Source organism: Triturus cristatus, chromosome 8 (assembly GCF_964204655.1).
Source record: "Triturus cristatus chromosome 8, aTriCri1.1, whole genome shotgun sequence".
NCBI lineage: Eukaryota > Metazoa > Chordata > Amphibia > Caudata > Salamandridae > Triturus > Triturus cristatus.
This window is the reverse complement of record NC_140591.1, coordinates 204229162-204254697: the sequence shown is the minus strand read 5'-3', so window position 1 is coordinate 204254697 and position 25536 is coordinate 204229162. Positions and strand designations below refer to the sequence as shown.

General features: G+C 42.9%; 1 protein-coding gene across 2 annotated transcripts in view; it reads right to left on the bottom strand.

Annotated features, from left to right (window-relative positions):
* Positions 1-25536, bottom strand: part of CRYZL1 (crystallin zeta like 1) — a 266504-nt gene that overhangs the window by 180769 nt on the left and 60199 nt on the right. For both annotated transcript variants that reach the window (XM_085621362.1, XM_085621363.1), the window contains exons 3-4: positions 25262-25339; positions 975-1047 (exon numbers count right to left, since the gene is read on the bottom strand). In XM_085621362.1, coding sequence (XP_085477488.1) covers positions 975-1047; positions 25262-25339 — 151 coding nt within the window. The remainder of the gene's footprint in view (positions 1-974; positions 1048-25261; positions 25340-25536) is intronic.

Genomic DNA, 25536 nt, shown 5'->3' with positions numbered 1-25536 from the left:
TTTCAAAAGAAATATTACCGCTTCAATGCACACTGATAAAACATTTCATTAGGGGATATAGCCTCTCTGTGTTAATCTGCTACCTGTCTAATAAATTCTCGGAATGGGAGTTACAATCTACACTTCAGCCTTTTTTTTGGAAAACAAAGAGCCAAGTTGTCACACGCATCCTATGTTTGAACTAGTTGATCTGCATATAATTTAGTGTCCCTAATTTAATTATGACTTGAAACACCTATTAGGTATATTTATTTTTCTTTTAGTTTCAGACTTCAACTGACTTGCAGACAAATCTAAACATAGTTATGATCACAGAGCATTACCTGGTGCTAATTTTAAGTAGTTTGAATACGTTTTTTCCATTATTTAAATGTGGTGTAAATTGATTGAACCTCATTTGCTTGTTCAAACCCAGGATAGTTAAACAACACCAATACATTTTTGGAATATCTGATGGGCAAAATAGTCAAATGATTACCTTAAACACTGTGTACATGTTCAAGATCTAAATAAAGAGGATTTGTAACGGTGCATCAAAGATTCATTCCAAAACTATCCTAAAAAATCATTATTATTTAGAAATTCCTAAGATTTCTAGGCACTACAATTTACTAGAGCTTTCCAGCCCATGTATTTGCATTCTAAACCAGTTACACAGAAGCAACAGTAAAAGATAAAAGGTTCAAGAAAGTAGAAACTCTGTTTAAAGGTGTTCTGAATTGATCAACAAATGAGTGTAATTGCTCCTCTTTTTGTCTACAAACATTTCATGCAGAGGCATCTTACAGCCAGATTTTGGTTATAAATAGACGGCCAGACCGTTATGGCCTATTATCATCAAAGATCTGACAACCATACAACATATAAGACTTTGCATTTAGAAGTGCATACATTGAATTATTGGAAGAATGATTATTTTAAAGTATTTGCTTTTGCTTAACCTCTTGAAAAACATTATCAAGTGATAGACTTACCCTCTAATACAACACCAGCGATTTCCCTTCCCACTGGCAAACACTCATTTTCCAACTTGGTTTCCGATAAAAACTGAAAAGATTAAAAGACATTTAATAAGTGTTTTTGTCCCTCACACACACTGGATGCCGCCCGAGTAATTGAATGCGAAAAAACATAGATTTAGGAAACAGATTCAAAAACATAATCAGCATAACTCTTGAACCCAGAATTATTTAGAACCTGAATTCTTTTTATTAGACACTTTTTTTGTAGTTTTATAAAAAAATAAATATATATAGAATTCATATTTAGATTTACCATCCATTTACCATCCATATATAACTTGATCACAATTGTTTAATTATTATATATGTGTAAATTATAGGACACAAATAACATGGGTAGTCTCCACAAATTAAACATCAGTATACAGATTACACATTCAAAATAGCAATATTCGTGGACTGCTGAGTAAGAGGTTCAGTGTAACTATGGCCTTAGGATGTATCCACAATCCTACGCGCGTTTCGGCATGTGCCTTCATCAGGGGGCCATACAATATGTTCGCCAGTGCCTAGGTGAAATATAAACAACTATCAAGAGTATGCTGAATAATAAAGTTAAAAACAGACGAAAAATTGCTATCAAATGTCAACGGTTCACATATTTTTGTAGCATTTTCTAAGAAATATCTTTTAAAATCACTAGTCAACTATACACTATTGGACATCTCTTTAATGTGAGCTAAAAAATGCTTTACACCTTATATAAAACCATCACCAAAAGTGACTATTTGTCGAATCCCCAAATGATTCTAATATATAAAGGAAAGACTAAGGAGTAGTCAAAAGAAAGAGAAAATGAAAGATATGACAATAAACTAAACAGGGTCAATTTGCATGAAAGTAATAGAGACTCACAAATGATATGTGAAGTAAGGGAAGCGGGCTTGCGTGCCTTAAACGTGCTTCACAACGACTCTAGGTTCCCTTAGATGTTTATGACTATTACATGTCTGGAAAAAGAAAGATATGTATAGTGAAAATATATAAAAAAGGGTGCAATTGTACTTAAGAATTGAAAATATGTGGAACTGACCTACGTCCAAGCGGTAGATTATTCAATCCAGCTATGTAATTTCTAAAGGTGCGATAGATGTAACATTCCGTATATATTCAGTCTAAATAGACTGCGACCTATACGATTGTCTAGACAAAAAGGAATAAGGTCAATTATAAAAAACTAATCCCACAAGAGTTTGGGCACAGAGTATCTGAAGGAGAAATGAGAGTAATGATACAACTTACTATAGAAAGAGTCCAACTCTCGAAATTTCGTATAGGAAGGAGGAGGAGCTTGCATATGGAAGTCTAGTGATTTAAAGAACGCAAAACAGTATGTTGGTGGTTGCAACTAAACTATCAGACATGGCTAAGCGTGGTGTGTAATTCCGACGAGTGTAGATCGACTTACTTGGATGTATATTAAGGCTACGTCTAGAAGTTCATCATTATTTGGCACAGTGACGTGGAGATAATTTTTTCCAGCTACGTCGGTGGACGAAAACAGGGCTAGTTTGTAGAAGTCTGGTGGTAAACGAAAACGCAAAGCAATATATTAGTGTATGCGTCTTCTCCATTGATTATGGCATAATATGTTCTTACAGCGAATCCGGATACACTTACTTGAGAGTATACTAGAACTCGACCCAGAGAATCGTCATTGTTTAGGGTGGTAACGCAAATACAGGTTCTTGCAGCTCACGCTCCGCCGGCCGGAAAGGTAGAGGTATGGCCTAAGGACCCGTATTAAATACTTGTGTCCTGTGATGGGGTATTTCCGCTATGCTACAGAAATGGAAATAGGACTACCACTCACACGGGTACTACGTAATGGTGAATGTAGTGGCCATCTTAGAAAGGAAGAATAAACGATAACAAGAGGCATATTAAATATTGCCAAGAAGTATGTATGAATGAAATTTGGAAATGGGACTAATACTTATTGTGATATATAACAGTGCAAAGTACTGTACCTTAAAAAAAGCCTACATGGATAGGGGAAAAGTTACGCAAAAGGAGTGAAGAGAAATGCGTATACTGAAGTTACAAAATAACCAATATATGATCTACAGCTTAGTTACTATTATGTTTAATCACTTGTTCCCAAGGTATTTCACTATTCATACCTTTCAGGTATGTATTGAGATGGAAAATCCAAAATACTTTTTTTTGCGTATGTTGGTGCCCGTGATGATGGAATTGTTTCTGATTTTCTCTAAAATGAGCCAACGTATTTGGTCTGGCGTATGGTTCGCTTCCATATAGTGGCGAACTAAAGGGGCTTGAGTCTTCTGAGTGCGTATTGCTGACCTGTGTTCTGTCAGTCTGGTAGACAGCATACGAGCTGTCTCTCCAACATAGCCTTGATTGCAAGGACATAGTAGTAAGTACACAACATTGGTGGTCTTACAATTAGTGAAACTCGTGAGTGGTATGTTTCTGTTGTTAAAGGTGAATTGTTTTGTTTCTATCGCAAAGTCACATGCTGTGCAAGACATGCATTTGAAATTGCCTGTCAATTTAGTGAGCCCAGTACTAGATAACTGGGTTTGGATGGCTGCAGATTTGTTTGGCAAGCGCGATCTTACTACTAGATCTTTAAGATTTTTATTTTTCCTATATGCATATAGGGGTTTTGGCAAGGCTTGATTTTTGGGTTTAGTGGCATTAAGAATATGCCAATTTGAATTGATAACATGACGCACTTTCGCATTCATAGTAGAATGTCTTGATATGAAGACCAATCTAGAATTAGGGTTTTTTTGATGAGGTGTTAACAGATGTTGCCTGTCAAAAAATCTTGCTCTCTTGTACGAGTCTCGTATGAGGCGTTTGGGGTAGCCTCTAGTGAGAAATTTCTGCTTCATTACCTCGGATCTTAAATCAAAATCTCGCAAATTCGTACAGTTTCGGCGGAGGCGCAGGAACTGACTGAAAGGTATGCTCGTTTTTTGTGTGAGGGGGTGGAAACTGTCAAAGTGAAGAAGTGTGTTCCGTGCTGTAGGTTTCACGTATAGATCTACTTCAAGATGGTCTCTATTGTTTTGGATTTGTATGTCTAGAAATTCCACTTTGACATTGTTGAAATTAGCTGTAAAGAAGATGTTGTCATCACACAAATTTAGCCAGGAAACAAATTGTGATAGGTCCTCAGGGTCTGCTGTCCAGATGAAAAAGACATCGTCTATATACCTAGACCAGGATGTTATTGATTCACTGAAGGGAGCAATTTCATTATATATGAATCGGGATTCATATAAGGCCATGTAAATATTAGCCACCGTGGGAGCACATGATGCTCCCATACTGACTCCCTTCGTTTGTTTATATAGGGAGCCATTGAATTCAAAAGTATTCTCAGTGAGTATCAACTTTAGGCAATCCAAGATGAAAGGTCTTGGGCAATCGATGTTAAACGTTTCCATGAACCAGGCTACTGCTTCTAAAGCTCCAGATTGTGGGATATTGGAGTATAGAGCTGTAATATCCATGGTGACCATGAGTTGGGTATTTTCATTGAATGGTAGATTTTCAATTTTAGTAATAATGTCACTGGTATCCCGTATATAGGATGGAATCTGTGATACAAATGGTCTTAGAATAGTATCTACATATTTGGATAGTGGTTCTGTAACAGATCCTATGGTGGTTACTATTGGTCTGTACGGTGGATTCGTGCTATCCTTATGTATACCGCCCGAGTAATTACCAGTGGCAGAGATTAATAGAACCATTCTATCCTCCAATTTTATTTTATACTTTGGTTCTAATATAGGTTTTCATTCTTGTTTCATAAACACAATATTTACCTGTGACATTCGTTAACTTTAAAAAATAATCCTACTATTTGAAGGAAAAAAAAAGCTGCACCAAGTTAGAAGGCTGTGGTCACTGTTATCTGCCTTTTCAAACAAGCATTGGCATAGCCAATAGGTCTCGCATAAACCTATAAGTGTTTAGCCATGTAGCACATTTTCACCCACCGGGCAGATTTCTGTAATGGAACTAGTACTTATGTAAAGTGTACAACAGTGTACAACAGTCAGCTAAAGCCATGTATTAATAATAGCGCGGACACAATTTTATTTTGTCAAAGATTTTTAAATGGCTGATTATCTACTATGCCAAACACAGTTTATTGTGTTTAAATACAATAAATATTGCAGACTCAGCCTTAAAATACAATTCCTTAGGCAGTCACAGAGAATAATAAATAGTCTGACATTTAGTATATTATGGGAACCCAACGTCGTTTCATTGCTTTCAAGAGATGCCATAGAGCTTCTGTTGAGTTGATTTTAATTTTAGGACTCTTTAGCTAACAAAACCAAAGTTACTCTTTACAAGTATTCAGTCTTTACCTAGGGAGAAACTGGGATATTTGCAAAGAAAATCCCAATAGTTGACTAGTCACCACACTTTATACTTGGTGCATTTGTTAATTTCTTCATTCCAGTGATAACCACCACATGCTGGCCATTTTCTAAACAGATGCCTCCGACTGCCCATTCTTAATAAATGACACATAATTTCTACAGGTTGCCCACCAGCCTTTAAATACATACATATTTATACAAAGACACACACCTCACCATCCATTAGTAGGCAGCACCTTCCATACGCCGTCTCTTTTTTAAGAGGGATAAGGAAGGACCCTGGACGTCTTTGGAAAAGGGAATCAAGATAGCGTTGCCTTATAGTTAAGAACGAAATCAATACATGTACAAACCTCAATACCACACAAATTCCGCATTCGGCGCGATGCAAATACAACCGAAAGCAGAATATTTGCCGATTTGAAGGAAAGTGGGGGAGGGGAAGGTTTAAAACATTCTTGAATTTCGGTGGGAAATGGGGGTTTATATTTGTAAGTTGTGGTCGAGTAAATGATCATTCAGTTAGAGCACACTTCGGGTAACAGAAGAATGACAAAGACACAGATGGTTGTTCTAGCATGGTAAGGGGCATTTGGGTCTCACTGTATGCTCTTTGTCCTGATGTTCTTTGAGCTATCTTTCAATAAAAACATTTAAACCATAAAACATTCTTGAAAGTCCGACCGCCAAGTCTGAGAGTCACTGCAGGGGGTGGTACTGGTACCACAAGAGTGCAGACAGACACTGCACGCGTTTGCACCAATGGTGTATAATTAAAGTGTGTACCCAGTTACTATCAATGGTCATTCGTGTGCATTTAACTGCTCTGGATGAATGACCAAACATCTCAAAGCGAGCTCCCTATGAACAAGGGTAATGGCGGTTCAAGGAAATAAAAACGCAATTCAAAATAAACCCAATATCGCATAGATACAACCACATAGTACGTATAAAGTACAAAGCCACTCCGTTCCAAAGCATCTATAACATTGTTAAAAGAGCACCAAGACCAAATTCTCAGATTGCGAATGTGGTTGCAAAAGTTGCCCTCAAGAGGCATTTAAGAGCCTCAATGCGTTAAAGGGCACCATCGACGTCAGTCTACTGCGTGGGGGCGCTCATGCATACCACCAACTCCAAGCATCTGAACACCACAAAGCTACACACTTTTAATTACTTCGACTTCAGCTTCACCAGGACAAGCACTCAGGACAACGAGAACAAGAAACTCATCACACCATCTGTGACCGCAGATAACAGTGACACCGACAACTAACCTCAAACCACCATGGGGAGCACCTGCAGACAGGTAGAAGACCCCTGCACACCCTCGAAAGCCAGGTGTCATGCATTTAATTTAGCACAGTAACAACATTCACGGCCCAAAGCCCAATCAGCGAGAACTCAACTCGCCACTCACTGCCACCACCACTGGGGGCGTTAATGCACCGTTGGAATTACTGCCACTCACTGACAATGTCAGGGTGCGCTCGTGCACGCTGCCGACGCCGATCATTTACTGCTTGCTACTGCCACCTGAGGGCGTCCTAGCATACTGCTGGTGCAGAGCCGCCAGACATCCCTTCTCAGAAAAGAAATCCCTTCTGAGAAGGACTCAAAAGCCCAACACTGCAAGGAGTGGCAGGAGAGCAGCCTGTGCATCAGCCAGCAAAGTGCATGTACTGTTCTTGCTGAATCGAAGACTCACTTCTCGCATTGGCATTTGGCAAACACAGAGCCCAGAGAAGGCTGCAATACTTGGACAATCACGCACCATACAAATTAAGCCCCAGGGCATGCAGAGGCAATCCCGGTGACGAGAACGGAAGCGGGTTGTCACCTAGTCCCAATGTACACTGATGCAAGCACCTACCTGTCCCTAAAGCTGCGTGGCCATGCCACCGTCAGGTTCTGGTCATGGTGGAGGAGGCGGGAACGAGGAGAGGAGGAGGCAGCAGGTGGAGGGGAGAGAGGAGGGGGTCTGCACCCGTTTCCCTTGCGGGAGCGAGCAGGGGCATCATCTGGTTGCAAGTTAATTACAAACAGATGGTTTCAAAGCTCGCTCCAGCAAGAAAATCGCCAAACATGCATTCGTTGCCATTGAAAGCAATGCAACGAGTGCACGCTTTTGGCCCAAAAAACAAATCGATATCAAGAGGTCTCCTCATAATCCCGGGGGGGCCTAGCTTTTTGCGGTGGAGGGCAGCGTTAGCACGATGGGCAGGGGCGGAGGGTACGCTCCGGGTGCAGTTGGCTCTTCGGAGGGATGACGAGAAGGCGCTGGCGACGGCAAGTGCATGGGAAGCGTTGGTGGTGGAACTTCAGGGGCTGATAGCTGGCGTGGCGGACGGAGGGAGTGTGTCGGATAGGCAAGAGGCGGGGGGACTGAGGAATGAGAAGGGAATGGAGGCGGACCCTGGACGCATACAAGATGTCTTGATAGGTGGCCAGGCTCGACTTGCTCAGGGAGGGGTTGAGCACCCGTACATAATTTACCGGGAAGGTGGGGCACATCAAGGGAGACGTAGGAACTGGGGGCACACTGACATGGGGGTGGGGAAGGGGGGGGGGAACGAGTTGGGGTGGAAGGGGTGTTACTCCACTTGGAAACGGGCATTGCCGATTGAAGTACAGTACTCCTGAGGTGGGTGGGGAAGCTGAACAGTAGGCTGGCTTGTTGTATTGGAAAACAATAAAAATGTTTCAACAAAAAAAAAAAAAAAAGAGGTCTCCTCATATGCAACGCATGCGCGCTGCATAGGCGAGACCTAAAAATAACACCAAGACGCACATGTAGAGACACACCTTCATCCTCCCCCACACACATACATACTAGCTCCCAGGCCAGGCTTCCTCCTCCTTCACAATCACCCTCCAATCTTAAACCCCAACTTTAGAAAGTTCTCAACTTTAGAAAGTTCACACCCTAAGCTGTAATTAGATCTTATAAGTGGAAAACAGACGACCGGTTATGGAATTCATAAGAGTGCTTTCACGAAGGCAAAACAGAAGTAATCCATGTCAATAATATAGCCAGAGAAGGTGGATGGAAATAAAAATAAATGAAAGACAGGCTCCAGAATAAAAGCAGCAATTTGCATGAGCCCGTGTTTTGATTATACCAAACAAAGGTAACATTGTAAATTATGGCTACCAGCCGGATAATCTTCCCTTTCAGTTCTTAAAAACCATTAAAGGTAACTCGAGCGCTCTCATTGTCTATAAGAGGTCCCTCAGCACCTCTTTGTGAGACACATTGTCGTTTTCACAGTCACCCATCTGAATTTTCTATGTATTGTTATTTTAGAGTATATCCTGTCCATTCAAGACCATTACCCGTGCATTTCTCTCTATACATTCCCTATGATAACTCAATACTGAGAGTTCTCAAATCCCCCTTACGAAAGTCTAGAATGCTTTCAGTCGGGCAAGTCCTAAGTCCAGGCACTAACAACATTTGGCATGACACGTTTAAATTCCAGTAGAGGGTTTCCCATTTTTCACTTAATTTGACATTGAAAATGTAACGTAGGAAGTTGTAAGCCAGTTATATCACAGTAGAGAATCTAGGAGTGACCTGCTGGTAGAGAAAGGTAGTGGAGAAAAGTGGATAAAGGTCAGGTGAATGAACAAGAGAGACCATCGAATTCCGAAGAGAAAATTAAGTGGACTGATTATTACTTCATAGAACTGAAAGAAAACGTCATGTTTTGTGGTCAAATACATTTGCAAGATATTTGAAAATGCCTATTTCAGAGCTAGACTCGCTCGAAGTTGTTTTTAATTGAAGGGTAACACTGGGATTTAGCAATTCTATTTTTTAATAAGGGCATAATAGTTCAATGGCTCATGAGGTCAATGCATCCCAATTTTTTGATTGATACCAAACAAAGTTAACAAGGTAAACGATGATCAGCCAGAAAATCGTCCCTTTCGGTTCTTAAAAGACATAGTAAACAACTCGAGCTCTCTCATTGTCTATTAGATATCAATCAGAACCACAGATTTTTTTGATTGTCTAGGTCCTGCTTTGTCTCTGTGAATTCTTTCCTCTTAATGGTCACAGTTAGTTTTTCATTTACAAAAAAAAAAAAAAAAAATATGAATAATATTAAACTCATCGATGACATGGTCAGGCTCAGAAATGGCAATCACAATAGCAACATATTTTTCCACAGTTCTGTGGGGCATTAAAGCATTAAATACTAAACCAGGGTTCTGTGAGCTACTGGTAGCATGACAGCTACATGGAAGTAGCTGTTCTGTGTGCTGCTCAGCCTACTAAATTATAAGCTTATGCTTGGTTGAACTAATATATGTACAAAACCTGAAAGTGTGTATTCAAGGCGAAAGTGTGTGCTTTTTCAGAATTCATATGCTGATGTTTGGAGAAAAATGGTTGAATTTCCAAAATATATTCCAGGCTGATATTTGAATGAAACTGAAATTAATGAAAAATTACCTGCTGTAGGATAGTCCTGCTAAGAATATTATTAACTTAGTGCCCGGGGCATTGTAACTTTAGCTGTTATGTGTTACCCCTGTAGAGGCCTGCCACATTTTCTACATGACTGCTGGCAACTGTGCCTGATGCACTGAGGTGATCACGGCTGGTAATCTTGCATACGGTGGCCATTAATGTAATCTCGGGTGATGTGGTCACTGTTACAACCCTCATAATATTAGCAGCTCAGAATTATTTTCATTGGGCATCAGTAGCTCTCACTACAGAAAAGGATGGCGACACTTGTGATAAACAGACCAATTACTGTAATGGTCTGAATACCTACACTTACAGTGAGGTATGGAATTCCTCTAAGTGTGGTGTAATTGCTGGCCTACAGTAAGCTTGCTTACTGAGAGATAAATACTTTGCATAGTGAACAATATGAAAAGATGTGCTGCCATGCATCGCCTACCATTTAGTATACAGGATTAACAGTCTGACAAAGACAGGAGACTTCTCAAACTGAGAAATGAATTTGGTGTTCTCAGGATTACGTGATCACAATACGAGCTGTAGGGCTACTTTTACAACATGCTATTTTTATCATTACTTTGTAGCTCTTTGCTCACCAAGTTCCTTGAAATACCAAAATGCTGGTTAATTCATTCGGTGGCTACACATAAAATGTATTTTGATTTCGTGATGACTTCCAATTTAGGAGTCACTTTTTACATTTAAGGAACTAAATTCAGTGCAACTTACCAGCGAACATTAGCAGTTCGGTATCTGTGAGAAATCAGGAAAGAAACAGGCGGTGTAGCTCCATTATACCAGCCTTCAGGTACACTTTCCCTATCCCCCTCTCTTAAACCTTTTCACCTACTTAGTGGAGATGGTCTCTAGCTAATTCCGTTTCTTCTAGTGTATGTGTCTCCTGCTTCGGTAAAGTCCACCCTCTCACATTTCCTGTGCTTGTAGGGTGTCCCAGCGTATGTTTCCTTTAACCCCCAAGGGACCTGGAGAGCGTGTCTTTTTACACAGACAGTGTGAGATGAAGGACACTCATTTCAGGACGTTTTGAACCACCAATCTAGCCCTTACAGTTCTGAAGACATTGTTAGTTGAAGACATTGTTAGTTGAAGTCTCATATCAACTTCATTTTGGAGTGACCACTGGAAAGTGGCTGCTGGTGCTGCCTTTACTTTCTCTGACCCCCCCATACCTATGGGAACCCCAACACCAAAACATCTCCATAACAACCAGCAGATTTCAAGATACAGGCGATTGAACTGCAAGGCACCCTTGGAAACCCACAATTGAAGCCGACAGAGTGAGACTTGGAAGTAGAGTTCATGGCTGGAGGAAGAAGGTAGCAATAGAGAGGTGCCCTACCTCGGTGCTGAAACTGGCAGCTCAAGCAGAAACTGCCCCTATCCTGGGAGCTACATCCCAGACCGCTGAATACAAGCCCTGAGCGGCTGTAGTCTTGGGGGAACTAAGGGACCGCAATAGAAGGCGGCCTAACTCAGGAGCTGCATCGATTTTCTCCCAGAGGCCCCAAGAGTATCAGGTCGATAAGGAGACTTTCCAGAGGGGGTGACCTGCAGAAACGAAGACACCGCCACTCGGTTCTAGATTATCCAACTGCTGCTGACGCAATGGAGAAGACGGGTAAGAGGCGAGATCTGGAGCCCCCAACTCAGAACCAGACGGACACAGAAGACACTACCTCGATTGCCCCAACCAACCCATCACAGGCAGACCCAGAACCGAGCGCAACGCTGCAGGACATTCCCCAAGCCATAACCACCTCTAGGGCGGCCTTCAAAGCCAAGATTGACACTGTAAAAGAGGAAATAGGGCTGCTGAGAGCTGACCATCGCCGGCTGGTGGATCGAGTTACCGCAACAGAAACAGAGATAGAAGAGAAGAAGCCGGCCCTAAGTGCAGCGGATGACAGACTGGTGACCCTTGAAGCTAAAGTGCGAGTACTGGAGGCGAGGGCGGAAGACACTGAAAACCGCTCCTGCCGCAACAATGTACAAATTACTGTTCTGCCGGAGAAAGTAAAAGGGGGACACATGGTGGGCTTTGTGGAGAAATGGCTTAAAGAGGAAGTCGCGCCGGGAGGCCTGTCCCCCTATTATGCCCTGGAGAGGGCCCACAGGGTGTCTGCTAGGCCCCCCACAGAGGCCGGAGATGGTGCGTCCCTTATTTTACAAGGACAGAGACGTAATATTGCGAAAAGCCCAACAGAAAAACCATTTAATAGTGGACAACAGAACTGTCACAATCTTCCACGACTTCTCTAGACAAGTCCAACAGCAACAATCCTCTTACCAAGCAGTAAAGAAAACTCTGCGTCAAATGGAAGTTCAATATGCAATGCCACACCAACAGGTACCAGATTGTTCAGCTCGCCTAAGGAGGCATGGGACTGGATCGATCAATGGAAACCCGGACGCAACCCCTTAGCCCAAAGACAGAGGGGTGGAAACCAGCAGCAGAGGGATTGGAACAGATCACTTGCAGCCCCCTCCAGAGCCGAGACGCAACAGGAACGAGAGAGAGTGATGGCAGCGGTCATCTCATGTGTGTCCATCATTTGCCCTTCTAAGGCGGCTTCTACTTTGGAGCTCGCCTTTTGGTCTCAAACCCTGTGTGGCTTCCTCCTATCTAACGGCAGGCCTCTATTATTTCCTTTCCTAGGGGTTGTTCACACATCTCTCCAGGTGGACAAAAGGTTGTCTTGTGGCCAGTATCTGCGAATAGTCACAGGAAACATTGGGCAACAGTGGGGCAACTTTCTAAAGTAGCCTTTTATTCAAAAGTTATATTAAATTTGACTCTGGCATTAAGACAGGTTTGATATAACGATTATGTTGATATCTTGAAGTACCAACTTTAATGGGCCCATTCAGGAGTTAGCAAGGCTGAGTTGTCAGTCTGTAACCCTGTACTCGCCAATGGGCATACTAGCCTTTCTACAGCAAAAAATTACAATTTGTTTTTTTCACTGTTAGGCCAGATGTAAATATATGTCCTAAGTAAGTTAACTTATGTCAATTGTGTATAAGCCAATCAAACAAACACTTCTAAGAGTCAGAGCACTGGCACTGAGGTATGGTTAGCGGATCTCAATGCACTTTCAGAGTAGAAAACACATCAACAACGTCCAAAACTTTGGGGTGATCATGCAAAAAGAGGCATGTCCTTACATGAAGCATTTGTTAAGTGCTGTAACAGACTTGCCCTTCTTTTCAATGACATGAGTCCCAGTATCAAAGGTGCTGGTTGTGGCATAGTTCCAGTTTATCTTATGGATCACCTGAAGCAGCTGAGACTCTTATCAGGAAAGGCAGGAAGGAAATCATTAGCTTCTGTGTTCATTAGGATTCTAACCAAGGAGACTGGTGAAGCACGGTTTTGCTAAAACCTTTACGTTGATATAATCAGTAAAGGAAAATATTTGAGACAGAACCAAAATAGGATGTCGCGATTTTAGACACCATAGGTGTAAATTGTGCAAATCCCAAGTGGTCTGTTTCTCCCGTAATGCCTGGGCACAGGCCACCTTGATATTTATCTGTCCGCATTTTGAGGTTGCCTAAAATGAGAGGGGTTTTTCAGATGGGCATCATTAATTAAGTCTGTTCCGGGAGATTGGAAGAAAAGGATTTCAGCAACTGTTCAGAAGGGTGCAATATCCTTGCTCAAGTGAAAGAAGAGGATGGGCCACTCGCTCCTTTCACAAGAAGGTGTTTCAATGATTTGTACCAGGAACCATTCACCTCATTTGAAGGGGCATCTTGCTCCGTCCTGAAAAAGGAAATGCTGCCTATTAAGAAAAGTAACGTCACAAATAAATAAAAAGTCTAAGAATGGCTGACGGAGTCTCACAATGTTCTTAGTGAAAGTGGATTGCATCTGAAAATAATGATGCGAAAAATGCGCTGGTCAGTCAGAAATGTTAAGGCAGTAATCGGTAAGCAAGTGAAATTAGGATATACTTGCTTACCAATGCAATCTACCCTGATGAAGGGCTTCGCTTGCCCGAAATGCATTGGGACTGCGCAAGCATGTTCTGCCTATTTCTTTATGTTATGGTGACATGGAATGAGATGAATTCTTATGTTTGATGATTGATAACATTGATGAATTAATACATTCAAATTGGGAATTGTCCAGTGCCTCAATATTTGATTTAACATTGGATTACTCTATCTTCCGATATTGTGCTGTGCATCCAGGGGACGTTAGCGCTGGGGTGACGCTTTTCCTTTATCTGAAGGACAATGTCAGTGGTCACCCTTCTGGTAACAGGAAAGCTCTTAATTAAGGGCTAGTGGGCTTCATCCCAAAGGAAAGGTGCCCAGGTGAGGTGGAAGGTCTCGGTCTTATCCTGTAGGTTAAAGATGACCTGCTCATAGGAGGCTCTCTTGTACATTGTCGAGAGCCATTCATCATGGGAGCGGGTGTGAGGGAACGGCAGTAGCGAAGAATGCAGATCTTAGCTGTATGCAGTAGACTGCCCTGAAGGCGGGAAAGGTCAAGGGAAGTCGCTAGATCATTTAGAAGGATCAGAGGACAAGGCGGGGTGATGTGATTGGTAGGGTAGTGCTCAGCATGGTGCTGACTGCCTCCCAAAAGGGTTGTACCGAGGGGCAATCACAGAGGACGTGTATTAACTAACATCGGTTGAAGGAGTAACAGCAATTTGCATGAGATAATAGGACCGCTGCCCGAAGTTTTATGGGAGTCCAGTGCCAGTCATACAGTGACTTAAAGAGACAGAACTTCAATTGTGCCTCTCAGGCCCCACGATCCAATGCCTCCAGAAAGTTCACCCATCCTCCGGTTCATATTCTGTTTGAAGTCTGATTTGCCATGTGATAAAGAGGCTATTTAGAAGGGGTAGGGAGAAAAGATGATAACTCAAGAGGCTAAAGAAGCCAGACATCACCCCACGGAAGCAACCCCACGTTCTAAGGTAAGAGGCTACAGAAGAGGGTTGGAGGACCCAGGGCTGCGCACCATACAACATTGAGGAAATGTCAGAGATACAAATATAGCCAGTAGTGACGGGATGGGAGACCAAATTTAATTACAAGACCGGAGGCTACCATTATGCAATATACTTTTATTGCTGCCCCAAACTGCAGCCCTTTAAAGAACACATTACATCATGAATGCAATACATCATGAATAACAAAGTTCCAAACAATAATACATAGCGCCATAGCAACAGGTCAACATCCTCTTTTATTCGCTGCTCCCGGACAGTTAAGTATACTTTTCATTACGCTCTACTTAACGATCATTATAAGCCATTTTAGACTTCTAACCATTGATTTATTCTACCTAGATCATCATAAGGTGAGTAAATTTACAGATTTTAATTAATTCTCAAGAGTTTTCTCTTTTTCTTATACTAATTTATGATAATTTCTCCTTCCTCCTCCCTTCCAATTTATGCATGGGATATCCCCCCTTTTAGTCTCAATATTTAAGTAGATTAACATACAAATTCATATTTAGCAAAACTTTACCTCCTTCAAGCTTCAGATCCCTCTAACACGAGCTACGCTCTCTCTCCCTTCTTGAAGGAACCTTCCGTGCCCTCCGGGACAAGAGAGCGGCTTTCTCTTGCCGAAGGACGGTCTTTTCGAGGTCGGAAGACCGGTCTCCTATTTCAACTTCCCGCCTCTTTCCTTTTAACCGCAAACCTAAAAAACAAGCGGGATTCAAGGAAGGAGTTCGAGGACAGGGTAAATGGGTTATTTATTTACCCGCTTCTCCCAATTGCACTCTCTACCCTCATCCTCCTCAATCGGGGGAAATGTACTAAATGGAGAGCTATTTCGGCTCAAAACATTGACGGGCTGGCGGAAGTCACTTTTCAACGTGACCCCGCCCATTTAATTATTGAAACGAGGGAAACCCCCCTTCAAAAAAGATGGAAAGAGAGCGTCAGTACACAAAAATGTTAAGAGCTCCTTAAGACATTTAAGGACTCGCGCTGTGCGTTACCATAGTAACACACAGCGCAAATTATTAACGGCCAGTAAACACGGAGGAAAACGGTAAGACCTCATTTTACACAGATATAGCCTTCGATTACAAATATAACACTATTAATACATTAATAAAAAAATAAAAAAGGGAGAGAGAGGAAAAAATGGACAATGACCCAGAATACAATGAGGAAGATGACAATACCTTCCCAAATGAGAATAACGTAATGATTTTATTAGAAAATCACCTTAAATCCTCCTTAAAAGAGGCTGTTGATTCAATTATGAATAAAAGGAAAAGAGATTTTGTGACTGAAGAAGACTATCGTCCTTTCTGAAGAATGCAAACCCTCACCCCAAAAGGGAGGCAAGGTTACTAAAAAAAAAAAAAGAACATATGGAACCACATGGTAGCCTATGCGCTAACAAGGATCAAGCTTCTTCATCAAGTAGCCTAAGCGCTACAAAAGACATCTTATTTTAAGGTAGCCTACGCGCTACAAAAGATCAAATTACTTCAAAAAGAGGTGCCCCAAGCAACACAATTAGAAAGAGCAGCCTTATTGGCGCAAAAAGATTAGGTGCCCCTCGCGACACAAGAAGATTCAGTGTGAGCTCATCATGCAAACGGATAACTTTGATTTCCGTTCTAATAATAGTTTTGACGAAGAAGACGACGAATACATTTTTGACCCCCTTGAGAATCTAGACATCGACCTCCTTGACGAAGATCTAACAGGGGCTTCTAAGAATAATTCAATCAAAGACCCCTCAGGGGTAGAGATGTTTAACCCTACTTTAATTACTCACTCAAGAGCATCCGAATGGTGGCCTTTGGACCATGTATCCAACTTTATTAAATACTGGATTCGTAAACCCCTTGAAAGCGAAACCAGAAACCTCATGAGAGCCGAGTGCCCTAGACCCTTTATAGAAAATAAGTGTGCACTAACCCCTAACCTAGACCCTGAACTCTTAACCTTTCTCTTTAAAACAGGCCTAGACCCTAGAAAAGGTCACGAACGCTGCCTTAACGAGTGCCAAGATAGGGTACTTGATATTCTTGGTCCCCCTAGTCAAAATTCTAGATTTGGCAAAAGAAGCATCCCTAAACGACACCCCAGTAGATGTAGATATTTTAAGGGGTTGGAGCCAACGCGCTCTTTGTTTGCTTGGAAATGCTAACGCAGGCCTAACTTCAGAGCGTAGAAGAGGAATTCTCATGAGAATCAACCCTAAATTGGGGGACCTCGCTTCAAAAGAAGTCCAGGGTGACACCAAAGGACTACTATTTGGCGAAAACTTCGTTAAACTTCTAGGCAAATATGTCGCCACCTTTTCGGCCTTCAGTAAGGCTCAGTTTAATATGAGAAGGATGTTTGGAGGGAATAGAATTTTTGGACGGGCTGGCAGGAGGGGACTGGTTGTCCAGCCGCGGACAATACAGGTCCCCATATTTCCAAAACCAAGGTGGATATGGAAGAACCTTCAGAGGTCATAATCCCTCCTTCTTCCCACAAAGAGGCAGAAACGTTCGTTCCCGTGGTGGTGGCAGAAACCGATCTCAAAACTTTGGAGAACAAGGTAAGATCTCTAAATCCACTTTTTTTCTCATGTAAAGGTAGGGGGAAGACTCCGACTTTTTTACCAAAACTGGCTTGCTATAACGAACAACCCTTGGGTTCTAGAAACTGCACAAGGATTCAAAATAGATTTTATTTCACCCCCCTTCCAAACACATCAACCCAGAGAATTAATTTTGGACAAGGAACAATCCACCCTTGTAGATACAGAAGTGAATCAAATGTTATTAAAGAATGCTATCTGCAAAGTATCCGACTCAAATCAGGGTTTCATAAGTACGATTTTCTTAGTAAAAAAGAAAGACAAGGGCTGGCGTCCAGTTATAAACCTAAAAGAACTAAATTCCTTTCTGGTTTACCGACATTTCAAAATGGAGGGTATTCACCTCTTAAGAGATATCCTTCAAGAGAAGGACTGGCTTGTGAAACTGGATTTAAAAGACGCCTATTTTACAATTCCAATGCACAAAGAATCCCAGAGGTTTCTAAGATTCTCCTGGAGAGGTATAACATACCAATTTCAAAGCCTTCCCTTTGGACTCTCCTCAGCACCCTGGTGCTTCACAAAGATGTTAAGACCAGTTGTGGCAGCACTAAGAAGGAAAGGAGTCCGATTAATAATTTATCTAGACGATATCCTCCTAATGTCTCAAAACAAGGAAGTCTTATTAAAACACATGAATTGGAGACCTCTTGGAAAGTTTGGGGTTCATTATCAATATAGAAAAATCTATTCTGACACCCTCTCAAAATTTAGAGTTCTTGGGATTCCAAGCAGACACAACTATAAGCCAATTACAACTTCCCTCAAAGAAACTCACCAAGATAAAGAAAGAGGTTTCTTACGTGATGTCCAAGAACTTAGTCAGTTTACGCGAGCTGGCCAGCATAGTAGGCCTACTCTCCTCCTCTATTCAAGCAGTTTCTTCAGGCCCATTACATTACAGAGCCCCACAAAGACAAAATCCTTGGGGTTAAAGAAGGAACTATGGTATTCAGATACACTCCCTCTTTCGGAAGAGGCTCGAGAGGATCTTCTTTGGTGGTGGAACAACCTAGACAGTTGGAATGGGAAGGCAATCTTCGGAAACACCCCCGAACACACGGTGGAATCAGACGCGAGCAATCTAGGATTGGGTGCCAGGATGGGTGCGTTAGAAACAGGTGGGAAGTGGTCCAGAGAAGAACTTTCTCTCCACTTAAATTGTCTAGAGATGTTAGCTTGCCTAAACGCTCTTATGAGTTTCAAAACCACCCTGAAAAACAGTGTTGTCTTGATCAAATTAGACAATTTCACGGCTGTCTCTTATATCAACCGATTGGGGGGTGCAAGATCAAAAATCCTTGCAGATCTAGCAAAAATGATTTGGTATTTCTGTTGCAAACAGAAAATTATTTCAAAAGCAGAATTTATCCCTGGGCATCAGAATACAAGGGCCGCTTGGAACTCAAGGTTCCTGAAAGACTCCAGCGATTGGAAATTGATTCCTTTTATCTTCAGGAGGATACAGAACCTTTGGGGTCCCTTTCAGGTAGACCTCTTTGCCAGCAGACTTACCTTTCAGATCGAAATCTATTACAGCTGGAGACCAGACCCCAACGCACAAGCAGTAGATGCCCTAACCCAATCTTGGAACAATCTGAACTGTTATGTCTTCCCACCCTTTTCCCTAATTCAGAGTGTTCTGCTGAAAGTCAGATCAGATCAGTGCACGATAATCCTAATCACTCCCTTCTGGAATACACAACTTTGGTTTCCGGGAACAATGGAACTAGCAATAGATGTTCCACGTTTTATCCCAGGAAAAATTGGTCTCCTTCAGGGTCAAAACAGAGAAGAACACCCTCTTCTCCTAGAAGGCAACTTGAACCTTCTTGCCTGGAAGATTTCAGGAAATCAAAAAGATACTCAGGCCTTTCAGGACAAGCTAAAGACCTTTTGGACAAATCATGGGCTCCAGGCACAAGGAGAAGATACATCGGAGTTTGGAAAAAATGGTGTAGTTGGTGCCTGGAACGGGATCTGGATCCCATGGAAGCCCCTATAGTGGATTTAGCTAATTTCCTTGCTAAGTTATTTGATTTAGGTCTTTGTTACAGAACAATAAACTTTTATAGATCAGGCATTTCTGCAGGACACTCCTTAGTTAATGAATGTTCAATTGGTTAAGACCCACTGATCCGTAGAGTAATGAAAGGAATTAGACTAAAACGTCCCCCTAAGTCAAGATACGACTCTTTATGGAATGTTAACGTCATCTTTGAGCTTCTCTCTTCGTGGCCAGAAAATCCTTTGCTTTCAAGAAAACAACTAACGACTAAACTAGCAACCATACTCTGTCTAATATCATTTAAGAGGGTTTCTGATGTTAAGGCCCTAGATATATCTAGTAGATTTTATTCCCCAGAGGGAGTACATTTTGAAATTTGGAAAAGAACTAAAACTATTACCGATTGATATTGTCCCGGGGATGGAGGGGAGGGTGGTCCCGATCAACCCCTGGTACCTGCGTAATCCCGCAATTCGCGCAGATTTGATTAAATCCCTTGAGCAATATTTTGGAGATAATGTGGGATCAGTGTCGTCTGCAGTTTCTCTGTGGGAGGCGTTCAAAACGGTACTCCGGGGGGAAGCCCTGTCCCTCATTTCCCATTCCAAGAGGTGTGAGCGGGAGGAGGTGACCCGTATCGAGTCTGAGATAACTGAGTTGGAGGGTGACCTGGATTGTGGTGTCACGGACGACAAATTGCATGCTCTCAGGATCAAACATGCGGACTACAAGGCCCTAGTCACCGAAGCGGCCAGGGGCCTGAGTAGGGAGCAGCAGGGGCGACTGTATGATATGGGTGATAAGGCTGGAAAACTGATTGCGTGGCTGGATAAAAAGGAGAGAGCGAGTCGAGTTGTTCCGCTGGTTGAGAGAGTGGAGGGTGTGTATGTTACTGACCCGGGTGAAATTGTTGATTGCTTCGCAGAGTATTTCCGCGGGGTGTATTCCCCGGTATCTTCTCGCTCGGAAGAGGATTCCCGCGACCTGCTTAAAGATATTGCGTTGCCCTCCCTTTCGGAGGAGGATAAATCGTTGATGGACGCGACTCCGACGTCTGAAGAGATCGCCCTGGCCATACGTTCAATCGCCTCGGGCAAGGCCATGGGTCCTAATGGCCTTCCCATTGAATTGTACAAATTGCGGCCGGATACATTGGCGCTGCATCTTCGTGATATGTTCCTCGCGGCCCGGGCGGCGGGTTCCCTCCCGCTGGACCAGCGTCTAGCCACTATTGTGGTTATTCACAAGGAGGGGAGGCCGCGTGATCGGGTCACTTCTTACAGGCCCATTTCGCTTTTGAATGCGGAACCGAAAATTCTGGCCAAGGTGCTGGCTAATCGGCTGGTCAGCGTGGTGTGCGATCTGCTCCATCAGGACCAGTCCGGTTTTATCCCTCATCGCAACACCGCGCTTAACCTGCGGCGTCTGCATGGGGTGCTCTCGAGGGTTCCGTTCATACGTGCGCCGGCCATTTTGGCGTCCCTGGACGCCACTATGGCATTCGACACGCTTGAGTGGCCATATATCTGGGCGACGCTGGAGAAGTTTGGGTTTGGCCCGGGATTCATTGGCTGGGTGAAATTGTTATATTCCGGACCGCTAGCCCAGGTGGTGGTGAATGGTAGAATATCGGCTCCTTTTGAATTGGGTAGGGGCACGCAACAGGGTTGCCCGCTGTCGCCTCTCCTCTTTGCGCTCGCCTTGGAGCCCCTGGCGGAGTGGCTGCGGTGGCACCCTTCGATTTGTGGTCTCCGATGGACTCCTGAGTATGAGGATCGAGTCTCTCTCTACGCGGACGATATTCTTTTGTATCTTGCTTCCCCGCGTAAATCGTTGATTGTGTTAGTGGATGTGCTGTCTTCCTTTGGCTGGAACTCAGGCCTAATCATCAACTGGGCTAAGTCCTGTGTATATGTCCTCTCAGGTGAGGCTCCTATCCTCCCGCGGGGTTGTCCTATCCAGGTTGCTCAACAGGGATTTAAGTATCTGGGTATTTTTATTACCCTGGACTCTGCGGCCCTATACACACAGAACCTACTCCCCCCCTCCAACGTTTGAAGGCGGATGTGGCACGTTGGAGGCGCTTGCCGCTCTCGCCGCTCGGCCGGGCGGCGCTGTTTAAGATGATGTCGTTGCCACGGTTTTTATATGCCTTACAAAACACAATGGATGTCGTTCCGGCTAGTTACTTTCGGGAGGTGGAGGGTCTGCAACGCCAACTGTTTTGGGATGGGAGGCCGCGGATCGCCCTCGCGAAGCTGACGCTCCCGTGGTACGATGGGGGGGTCGCCCTCCCCGACATCAAACGTTATTACTGGGCCTCCCAGCTGGCTGCGATAAACCACGGGCTTTATGGGCCCGCCCTTAATCCGGCTTTTGAAATGGACAGATTGCTGTTGCCGGGTGGCGACTACAATCGTGCGCTCTACTCTAGATCGCTCGACGCACGTTTGACGGGTCCTACACGGGTCGCGGTACGGGTGTGGCATGCGGCAAACTCGGCGATGGGGTGGAAAGATCGGTTGACCCGGGCGACGCCACTGTATGCTTCTGAGCGACTGGGTTGTTTGTGGACGACGAAAGGCTTCGAGAAGTGGGACACGATTGGCATTAGCAGGGTGGGCGATCTTTGGACGAAGGGGGGATTTAAAACGTTTGATGTGCTGAAAGCGGAATACCAGTTGCATGACAGGGAGTACTTCCGTTATGTATAGGTTCGCCATGCGTTGTCTTCCGTGTTCCCGGAGGTCGCGTCCATCCCGGAGTGCTCCCCTTTGGAAGATAGAGTGCTAGACGGGCATGTACCGGATGGCACTATCTCATTGATCTATAAAAAGCTCATCAACGATCGCTCGGGGCTGCTGGCCGCCCTCCGTGAGGCATTGGTCGCTGATGGATTGGAGCTGGACGACGAGGATTGGGTATCTGCGGTGGCCTCCCCGAAAGAGGTGGCCATACCGACCCGCCTTCGTTTCGTCCAGCTCAAAATACTCCACAGGGTTTACGTTACGGGACCGGGCCTGATGCGTATGGGATATGCGGTGGATGGGATGTGTAAGCGTGGGTGTGGCATGTTAGGGACCTTCTTCCACATTTTGTGGGAATGTCCGGATGTGACTCGATTTTGGCGTGGTGTGCATGCGGTGTTGCAAGCGGTCACGCATGTTGCGCTGTTCCCCGAGGCTAGGAGGTGTCTGTTGAATGTGTGGGAGCCGACTGATTACACGGTGACGCAGACGTGGTGGGTGACATTGGGATATATGGTGGCCAAGCGTGACATAGCACAATTGTGGGGCTCCCAGAGGTCACCCACGATTTCGGTATGGAAGGAAAATATGGATTGGTGTATGTTCCGAGAAAAGGTTGTGTATGTGGCGAGAGGTAAGCCTGGGAAATGGGTAAAGGTGTGGGGCCCCTGGAACTCCTATCGCGGCGGGATCTGTACCCCGCCACTGACGCCCGACTTGGCGGCGGCCCTGTCTCCTTAGTCTGCACATTCCCTTAATTCTGTGTTATCGTGACCACTTTGTCTCTGCCCCTGCCCTTCTCCCCCCTCCTATTCTTGTAGGTTGGTAGGGCCCTCCCGAGGGGAGCACATACTGTCGCCTAGACTTTGGCTGCCTTGTGGGTTTGTTTTTCGTTTTTCATCTAAAATGAAACCGCCATTTGGGATGTTTGGGCATTGTGGCCTCAAATGATATTTTTGATCTGTGGGACTTTCTACTGCTTGCTGCTTGTGTTTATGAATGTGTTTCATGGTCTCACTGTCTACTAGCGGCCGGCCTGAAGGTTGTAGGCCCATACTTGTATATCTCTTGAACTTTGTAATAAAGGTTTCCCAAAAAAAAAAAAAAAAAAAAAAACTATTACCGAAAATATCTTTTATCCCAATTTCCCAGAATGTAAGAAATTGTGTGCAGTGGACTGCATGAAATCATATGATTCTTTAATGCATAACCTTAGACCTATTGATCAAAAACAGCTTTTAATTTCTTTCGTGAAACCTTTCAAAGCGGTTTCAACAGCTACCATTGCTAGATGGGTTAAGTTTATAATGTCACAAGCAGGAATAGACTTCTCTAAATTTGGGGCTCACTCTTCTCGTGGAGCTATGGCCAGTAAAGTATTCTGGTCTGGAGGTTCTCTCACTGATATCCTTAAAACTGCTGATTTGTCAAGTGTTTCCACCTTTTCTCAATTTTATCTTAAACCTGTGGATCATGTGAGCAATTCAGCGTTAAAAAGCTTTAAACTTGCATAATGGTAGGCTCCGGTCTTGTAATGAAATGACGATTCTCCAATTATCATACAGAGAGAATCTTGATTTCATTAAAGACTACGGAGGTTAACATTATCCCACCCACCACTCCCTGGTGGAGATCTAAGTATTTTATGTTATTAAACTTTTATCATTTTTAACCTTGTTTTCTTCACTCCCTACAGATTAAGATACCTTTATATTTTCGATGTTTAAAAAAAAAAATGAAATACCTACCTATTTGTCATTCAGTTTTAACTGGTTAACTTTCCCTCCATGATTACAGGACTTTTAATCCGTTTAAATCGGAACTACCAATTTGATCTCTCTTTTCTTCCAGATTCTTCATCCTTGTGAAATCCGCCTCTTCATCAGTACATCTAAGTTTGTCTGTCGCAGCTCTAGAGGATGTTGACCTGTTGCTATGGAGCTATGTATTATTGTTTGGAACTTTGTTATTCATGATGTATTGCATTCATGATGTAATGTGTTCTTTAAAGGGCTGCAGTTTGGGGCAGCAATAAAAGTATATTGCATAATGTTAGCCTCCGTAGTCTTTAATGAAATCAAGATTCTCTCTGTATGATAATTGGAGAATCGTCATTCTTTGCGGAGAGGCGCAAATGATTTAAGGACACCCTGCTCAAGAACTTAATTAAACTAAGCCCTCAAAGTAGCTTTGGGCTTCCAAACATCAAACTGCTCAGGATATGAAAAAAATATTGAGAACTCCTAACACACGCTAATTTTAACACTTGTGTATTACTTATGGAGCCAATGATATAAGTAAGATAAATTTCAACACATGCGTTAGCATGGGCTAACCAAACTATCAACCAATAGATGGCAAAATGTGAACACTGCCCATAAAATATTGATTGTGATAGTCATGGCACACATCTGTATTACTTTTAGTGCTTAACTAGCAGTCCACAGGTCAACCAACATGTGTGGCAGAAATAATTACTCAACAGTGCCACTTGTGATCCAATACTAATAATCAAGTTTGTCCAATGCAAAGCAGAGTTCAATTGGCCAACTATTGAATTGGGGCATGTTACCCCATAGATGAATCACCACCTGTGGCAAGACATTGCTGGGGGTTGCAAGATTTGTCATAAAATGCTCTGGTTGCAGTCATCAGCATGGGACACTTAGATTCTAATTCTGTTTACCCCACTTGACCAAAAAGTCTGCTGTTGTAACCAAATCCAAGTATTGCTCTATGTTTTAGTTTCTGTGGAAACACGGTCAATGTTTTGAAAACAGGTTAGCCACCATTAAAGGAAACACAATACAAAAACTCAACTTGTATTGATAGCAGTATCCAAACAACCTGTGATAGTGACTACAAGATCTTTTCTTTTTCACCATTTTAAATGTTTATTTTTAAACAAAAACAAATTCAAACAAAAGAAAATTCTAACAATCATCCACATTTACAGTTTCAAAGTCATATTATAAAAACAAGCAAAGTATGGCTCTTTTTTTGATATATGAAAAGATAAATACCTTTGTATCTACAGAGCTCAGTGCACATGCCTTGACGCTTATCTTCAGATAATACTCACTTGTAGGGGGAAGATTTTCCTACAAAGATGAAAAAGGTATGTAACAAACATCTAGGTTAACATCATGAAACATACTGTAATAAGTATACTTCTATGAGCATTTATTTACTTTATGATTTAATTTCACTCAAATTGCAGACATAAGATTATTAATAGTGCACATAATACACATATAATTACAGTCCAACCAAAGCACTGAAATAAGACAAAGAAAAA